The following is a 7,815-nucleotide window of genomic DNA, read 5'->3' as shown; positions in this document are numbered from 1 at the left end:
GGGAACCGCATGGTTGCTGTGGAACTGCAATGGTTGTGCTGAAGACCAGTAGTTGTGTTGGAGTCCAGTGGTTGCATTCGAGCCCCAGTGGTTGTGCTGGAGCCCAAGAGTTCATTGAAGCCCAATGGTGGCAGAGAAGCCCAGGGGTTGCACTGGAGCTGCATGCTATGCTCCTGCTGATGAGAACAGAGCAGTTGGGTTGTGGGGCTCCAACCACCGTTCCGAGGGGCATTCGGATGTGTTCACTTTGGTACCGGAGGGGCTGGAGCAGGAAATGTGATGATGGCTTCAGTGCTTCCCTGGCCGAGCACCCGGAGGCCGCGTTGTTAGTTGAGTGACTATCGTCGTTCTTGGCTGAGTGGAGTCTGTTGTGGTAATGTGAGCAAGTTTTTGGTCAATGTCTTTCTTTGATGCCAGGTTGTGAAGAGGTGGGTGGGAGTGGGGAGGGGGGAAGGAGAGATCTGGGGCGGGGGGGACCCGTACTAGCACTGACCCTGGGGAATGGGGGGGGGGGAGGTGAGGGGCTCCTTGGCTGCTCCTTTCATCTCTTCCCTTCCCCTTGCAAGCAGAAATGATGTAAAAGCCTCCTGCATGCTGGAAAAAAAAAAAGGAAAAAAAAAAAAAAAAAAGTAGAGAAAAGGGAAAAAAAAGAATGAAAAAAAAAAAAGAAAAAAAAAAAAAGACCTTTCTTAAAAAAAAGTTATTAAAATTTATCAATAAAATAAAATATGTAAAGGAATGAATGAGGACCCAAACAAACAGCCACGTTTGCTGGTGGGAACCAGGGGCTGTCTGTCCCAGGTGGTTCCTGCTGGAGTCTCTAAGTTGGCCTTGAATAAAACCTGCAGATCCAATAACCTTTATATATATATATATATATATATGCATATCTATATACATATACATATATATTGAAAGAAAGCTTGATGTAGCAGTTCTAGTTTGAAACGAATAGAAGTCGTCGGGCCCCCAGTTTTGTGTTGGGTTTCTCCTGTCCCCCCCCCTCCCTCTTTTTGATGTAGCAGCTGTGCAAGTAAGGAATCCAGGCGCTGTAGTGCACCGCAATACCTCTGCCCAGGGGGGAGGGGGCACCCCAGCTGCGGGGGCTTCGACAACAACATTTGCCTACTTTTTTTTTTTTTTTTTAGTGTCTTTTTTTTTTTTTAATATATGTATATATATATATATTAAAAAAAAAAATTAAAAAAAAAGAAGTAAAAAATGCCCGTGACCTTAATGAAGCATCTGCTCTGAGTTGGATCTTCGCAGGGCGGCGGCTCGCTGGGCTCTGTTCACCAGCAATAACGTCCCGAGGAGCTCAGCCCTCCGTTGAGGTTGGGGGGGAACGTGGGGGGCTCATCCTGCCCACCGTGATCCAGGCAACAGGAATGGGCAGAAGGGGCTCGGATGGCGATGGAGGGAGCAGGGGGTCCCGCGCCGCCGTGTTGTCCCCAGCCATGCAAAGCATAGAGCAGCATCGCCACGCGTAGCAAACACAGAGAGGAACCCAAAGTGGGTTTCTGTGTAAGGAGGAGATCCGGGCGGGACGTCCTGGCTGCGCTGCTCAGCGGGACGGGAATTCCGAGAGTTTTTTACGCTGATAATGATGATCTTTTTTTTTTTTCCTCTTTTCTTCCTTTCTGAACAAAGAAATCTCCGCGCGCCCAAAGGCTCAGACTGTTATATCCATGGACCGGAACGCTCCGCCGCCGCTTCGGTGTCCGAAAAGGGGTTTATTTTGGTGTTTTTTAAAGAGAGAAAGGAGGGGGGGGGAAAAAACAAAAAACTTAAAAAAAAAAATTAATAATAATAATAAGATGAAGATTTAAAAAAATTAGAACATTTCTTTATAATTTAATATTCTATTTTAATAAAGGCATTTATTACGTGTAAATGTAGCAAGGAACTGGGCTCATAAAAGTACTTTTTATTAGGTAATTTATTATGAGAAAAGAAAAAGAAAAAAAAAAAAGGATATTTTATTTTATGATAAAGTGATCCTTAAAAGTTTAGAAGGCTTAGAATATATGTGGGGTGAGAAAAATACGTTTGTATGCAGAGTATCGCTTACAAAGTGCTTCTAATATATGTTTCCTTCCCGCTGCGCGTGTCGTGGCGGTGGCGGCGGTGCAGGCAGAGCCCTTCCCAGGAGCCATTGGCACCCCTGGTGTGTCAGAGGGTCCATAAGGAACAAAAGAAGGTCATTCCGGGCCGCGGGAGCCGAACCGGCACCTTGGGGAGGAAAACTTGTTGTTTTTCACCGCCCCCACGGCGACGTCGGCCCGGCAGCCGCTTCTGCTCCTTTACCTTTGGGAGAAGGATAGGATTAAAAACAAAGAAAGCAAAACAAGGTGGGGTTTTTGGTTTTAGTTTTTGGTTTCTTTTAGTTTGTTTTGAACCGAAAAAAAAGAAAAAAAAAAAAGAAAAAAAAATGGAAAGAATTTAAAAAAAAAAAAAAAAGGAGGAAATAAAAAGTTTTGAGTTGATGGGTATTAAAAAAAAAGAAAGATTAAAATAAGAATAATAAGAATAATAATAAACGTGCAGATTTATTTCATATAATCCTAGAGTAAAGAGTGAAATGGAATTAAGGTGAAGATGTTCTCCATATCGTTAGATCCGTCCGGGGCAGCGGGATGTAACCGAGCCCCCATGAGGCCGCGCCGCCCCGAAGCTCCGTCCTCCTTTACTGGGGTTGGGGTTTGTTTGGTGCTGTTCTTTGGAGCGCATGGGGGGACGCGCAGTGAGAGGTTGGACGCGGCCGTTTCCTCCCCACGAACCCTGAGGTTGTTCTTATAGAGGGGGAAAAAAATAGGGGTAATGAATAATGGGATCTAGTCGTACGTATTTTCTTAATGAGATGCATTTTCTGTTGATGGCGGACTTTTGTTGTCGTTGTTTTTGTTGGTTACTTTCAAGGCAGAAGTGGGAGGGTTTGGCGTGTCGCTGAGCAGAAATGAGAAGGTTTGAAGCCGTTCTCTGTTGCCTTATTCCCAGCTCCGGTCCTGAGCTTGGAGCGCGGCGGCGGAGCTTTGGGTGCAACGTACAGCGCGGGAATGCCGTCGCCGTTCCATCCTTGTGCTCCGTGGTGCCTCTGGGTCCCCCCGGTGTGTTGGGAATCATTTGGGTTGGGTGGAACTCTAAGATCATCCATGCCAACCCCAACCCATCGCCACCGTGCCCACACTTTGAGTCACCGAAGTTGTAGGAGGCCTGTAGGGTCGTCTAACCCAACCCATCCCCACCTCTGCGCCCACTCATGGGATCACAGCACCGTTGAGGGCGATCTCAGAGATCCCCTCCAAACCTTCATGATTCTAGGACTTAATGACTTCATGACTCCTAGGGACCCTAACAGTCACGGTGGCCATGGCATAGGGTTGGACTGGATGAACTTGGAGGTCTTTTCCAACAAATCCAACCTCCCACCCACCACCAGCATCGCCCGCTGCACCGTGTCCACTTGGCAGGGACTGACCAGGAGGCTCCATCCAATGGGAAGGACCACTGGGCACAGTTGGTCCGCATGGTGTTCACCTCTTGCCCTGATCCATTGTGACGTGGCGTGGCGGCCGCTGTCCCCCATTTCAGGAGGTTCTCTCCCCCTTTTCCACCCCCCCTTTTTGCCCCCAGAGGTCCCAAAGCTTTCCCCAGCCGCTGCCATCGTCGGGGTTGGCTGCTCCTCGCACTCAGCAAAGCCATGCAGTAGGGTTAGGGCAGGACGTGAAGGCACTTCTCCTTCGGTTTCTGCAGATAGCACTGTGAATCGGACACCCCTCGCTGTGCCCGCCCCGCCAGGCCCCCCCCCGGGGCAGCGAGCGGCCTGTTTCCTCTTTTTGTTTTACCTCATTTTGGGTTTTTTTGATTATTTTTTTTGGGGGGGGGGGTTGATACTTGAAGAAAAGTCAGTGCTTGACATTGGGCAGTGGTGCCGGGCCGGAGGGCGGATGCACTTTATGGGTATTTGGGTACGGATTGGGGGGGTCGCATCCTACAGCAGCTGCAGTGCACAGTGAGGGTCACCCCCAGGAGAGTGACACTGATGGGAGACCTGGGATCATCCTGCTGGGCGGGGGGGAAGAAAGGAAATCGCTCCAGTGGAGGCACCGGGCCTTTGGGCGGCCAATGGCAGAATGCAGCCCACTCTGTGGCAGTGCTTCTGGGCCACTGTCCTGTGTCACCTCCTGTGCTGCCCTCCTTCCTTTTTCCTCCTTCCTTACAAATTCTGCTCAAGAATCATTAAAAATGGGGGAAATGAACCCAACCACCCAACCACGGAAGGGTCAGAGCCCACCCCATGGCGTTGTGCATCCGCTCTCCGGCAGCTCCGTGCACCCTCCTGCCCCATGGTGCTGCCCCTCTGCTTACAACCCATTCCTCGTTACCTTAGGTTGCGTTTTCCTTGTTTTATTTTATTTTTTATTTACCATTTCTTTTAATGTCATAGGAAGCCTGTAGTCGGGATTGTTACTGTTGGAAACCGATGGCGTTCCATCCAGGTATTCCCATCTCTCCGGCGTTACGCAAAATAAAGGCCTGAGAGAGGTATAACCGAAGCTAGAAGTAGAGGTAGGCTCGTTGTCTGAGTTTTGAGGCATATAGTATAAGGGGAGAAGGAAAAAAAATAATAATAATTAAAAAGAATTAAAATAATGATGTTGCACAACTTGTAGAAAACAAAGAAGGGAAAGGGTTAATGTATTAAATGTGCTAAAATTACATTAAGAACTTAATTTTATTAAAGTATTATTACTTAAGAAAGCGGGCGTCTGCTCTCATCTGTCTGTCTGTTTTTTGGGGGGTTCTGGCTGCTTTTTGCTCTTCCTCCCACCCTCCTCCTCCTCCTCATGCTCCCATGTGGGCACAGGGCTGACATGGTGCCCTGAGGACCGCAGTGACCAGAAAGAGCCTCCAGAGCCACCGACCAGCAGGAGGAGCCTCCGGGACCGTAACGACCAGCAGGAACCAGTAGGTCCTACATAAATATGGGTACAAAGTAGGGATGCTTTTCCCTTCCCTTGCTGTAGGTCCTACATAAAGACAGGGACATGGGGGGGATGCTCCTCCCCTCCTTTTGTGTAGGTCCTGCATAAAGACAGGGATAACACAGGGATGTTCCTCCCTTTCCTTTTGTGTAGGTCCTACATAAGTATGGATACAAAACAGGGACTCTTCTCCCTTCCCTCGCTGTAGGTCCCACATAAACACGGGCAGAAGGTGGACACAGCCGTGTCCCGCAGGTGAGGAAGGCGCTGCCCCCGGCAGAGGCTCAGATGCTCTGACAGCACTGCGCCTGGCGGCCGTCCTGCATGGGCAGCACCCGGATGGGCTCCACGGCGCTGCTGGGGCCGAACTGCGCCTCGGGCTGCGCCGCGATCTGCCGCTGTGCCGCACTGCGATAGATCTCTGCCGGCAAAGGGAGGGGGAGCGGTGTCACTTCTGGACTGAGGGATGCCCAGCAGGGGGGGCTGCCAGCAACAGTGGCTGGGGTTGGGGTTGGGTTGGGTTGGAGTCGGGTTAGGGGTTGGGGTTCTGTTGGGGTTGGGGTTGGAGTAAGGTTAGGGTTAGGAACCGGGGTTTGGTTTGGATTAGAGTTGAGGTTGGGTTTGGGGTTAGAATTAGGTTAGGACTGGGGTTGGGGTTGAGGTTAGGGTTAGGGTAGGGTCTAGGGCTGGGATTGGGGTTACAGTTAGGGTAGGGGTTGGAGTTGGAATTAGAGTTAGATTGGGGAAGTTCTGGTGTTAGTGCTGGGTTTGGGGTGAGAGTTAGGGCAGGGCAGGAGTTGGAGTTCAGTTAGTGTTATTGCTGGGATTGAGAGTGCAGTTAGGTTTAAGATTAGGGTTTGAGTTCAGGTTAGGGTTGGGATTAGGGTTAGGGTTATTGTTGGGATGGAGGCTGGATCCTTACCAGAGAGGATGTTGTGGAATGCCGTCTCCACGTTGGTGGAGTCCAGAGCCGACGTCTCGAGGAAGGAGAGCCCGTTCTTCTCTGCAATGACAGGGAGAGCTCATGGGGTGCAACCATGGAATGGCTGAGGTTGGAGGGCAGCTTAAAGCCCACCCAGCTCCAGCCCCCCACCGTGGGCTGGCTGTACCCCCACATTTCAGACCCTCCACTGTCCCATCCAACCCAGCCTGGATGATGGCACCGCAACACATGCTGGGATCAATGTGGAGCTGGGGGATACCTGCGAAGCTCCGGGCCTCGTCGGTGGGCACGGCCCGCAGGTGGCGCAGGTCGCTCTTGTTGCCCACCAGCATGATGACGATGTTGGCGTCCGCGTGGTCCTGCAGCTCCGTCAGCCAGCGCTCGATGTTCTCATACGTCAGATACTTGGCGATGTCGTAGACCAGCAGCGCTCCCACTGCCCCGCGGTAATACCTGGGGGCAGCCATGGGGCAGAGCGGGGTCAGCCCCCAGGTTGTGGGGTGCGGGAGGGGGGCGGGGGATGCTCACGCGGAGGTGATGGCGCGGTACCGCTCCTGCCCGGCCGTATCCCAGATCTGCGCCTTCACGGTCTTGTTGTCCACCTGGATGCTGCGGGTGGCAAACTCCACCCCGATGGTGCTTTTGCTCTCCAGGTTGAACTCGTTGCGGGTGAAGCGGGACAGCAGGTTGCTCTTCCCCACTCCGGAGTCCCCGATGAGCACCACTGGGGTGTAACCAGCACAGAATCAGCCCCCCCCAAAGCATGACCATCTGCATCCCAACCTCAGTGGGGAACAACCAGAGCCCAGCACGAGTGGGGACCCATCAGCCAGCGGGGTCGGTTATTGGGATCAGCACAAGGGGCTCCAGGTGGGAACCCCATTAACCCAGCGGGGGCTCCAGCCCATCTCCAGCCCCGAGGGCACCCAAATGAGGACCCAAAGAACGGTCCGGATGTACCACCCTGGCTGGGTGGGCACTTTGTCGGCGCGGCTCCCGTGGAATGTGGCAGAACAGGTTCTGGGACCTCGTCGCGTTTTTCCCCCATCAAGTTTGTCGAGTTGGTGACTCACCGGGTTTTGATTTTATTTACTTTTCATTCCCCAGCTGCCGGTGTCACTCATTCTCCAACACTCAGATGGGATCGAGCCGAGGGGGGTGGGGGTTCACCAGGACTGACCCACAGCCCCCACTCAGCACAGTGTTGTTAGGGGGTTGATGGCTGCCCCCTGCCCCGGTCCTGTTGTGAGCACTCCCGGTGCTGCCCCCTGGGATGTCCCATCTCCATCTCCATCCCCAGACCAACCACAACCCCATCCCCAACCCAGCCCCACTCCATTCCCGACTCAACCCCATCCCCAGCCCCATCCCCGTGCCCAACCCCATCCCCGACCCCAATTCCCAACCTCATTCCCATCAGTGCCCAAACCAACACCCCAACTTTAACCCCTTCCCCAACCGCAGCCCCGACCCCTTCCCCGTCCCGCCACGCACCCTTGAACAGGAAGTCGTACTCCTCATCCTTGCCCCTCATCCTGCAAAGTGCCGCGGCCGCAATGGGGACGGTGGGGATTTCCGCCCCGCTCCGCCCCACATCGCTCCCATCGGTCCCGCAGCTCTCTCTCATTGGCTGTCGGTGCTGCCCGTCACCGCCCAGGTGCTCACCTGGGGCAGGTGTGGGGGGAGAGCTGAGGGGTGGGACGGGGGATGGGGAGGGGGATACAGTGGGGATGGGATGGGAAAAGGAATTAGAATAGGGATGGGAATAGGACAAGATGGAGTGGAATTGAGTCGAAAGGAATTGGATGGGAACAGGAACTGGAATGGGGATGGGAGTAGGGATGGGATAAGAATAGGGATGGGAATACAGATGGGGTTGGAGATAGG

General features: G+C 52.7%; 1 protein-coding gene across 1 annotated transcript; it reads right to left on the bottom strand.

The window, feature by feature from the left end:
* Window positions 1–4,386: 4,386 nt before the first annotated feature.
* On the bottom strand, window positions 4,387–7,475 carry LOC107324334 (ras-related protein Rab-11A-like). Its single transcript, XM_015884277.3, has 5 exons — window positions 7,423–7,475; window positions 6,457–6,652; window positions 6,188–6,381; window positions 5,908–5,988; window positions 4,387–5,406 (listed from the first exon to the last, which is right to left on the bottom strand). Exons 1-5 carry the CDS (start codon window positions 7,460–7,462, stop codon window positions 5,270–5,272), a joined length of 648 nt encoding a protein of 215 aa, XP_015739763.2. The 5' UTR covers window positions 7,463–7,475; the 3' UTR covers window positions 4,387–5,269.
* Between the last annotated feature and the right edge of the window lie 340 nt (window positions 7,476–7,815).

Source organism: Coturnix japonica, unplaced genomic scaffold (genome assembly GCF_054131305.1).
Source record: "Coturnix japonica strain WE unplaced genomic scaffold, WE-NBRP24 Scf088, whole genome shotgun sequence".
NCBI classification, from domain to species: Eukaryota; Metazoa; Chordata; class Aves; order Galliformes; family Phasianidae; genus Coturnix; species Coturnix japonica.
The sequence above is the reverse complement of the archived record's forward strand: the minus strand, read 5'-3'. Positions and strand labels throughout refer to the sequence as shown.

What these genes read in the sequence shown, in the direction of transcription:
- LOC107324334 (XM_015884277.3), bottom strand. Translation starts at nt 7,462, where the DNA reads ATGAGGGGCAAGGATGAGGAGTACGACTTCCTGTTCAAGG. An exon ending in GTACGACTTCCTGTTCAAGG is followed by an intron (nt 6,653 to 7,422) that starts GTGCGTGGCGGG and finishes GTTACACCCCAG; the next exon opens with TGGTGCTCATCGGGGACTCC. An exon ending in ATTCCACAACATCCTCTCTG is followed by an intron (nt 5,407 to 5,907) that starts GTAAGGATCCAG and finishes CTTTGCCGGCAG; the next exon opens with AGATCTATCGCAGTGCGGCA.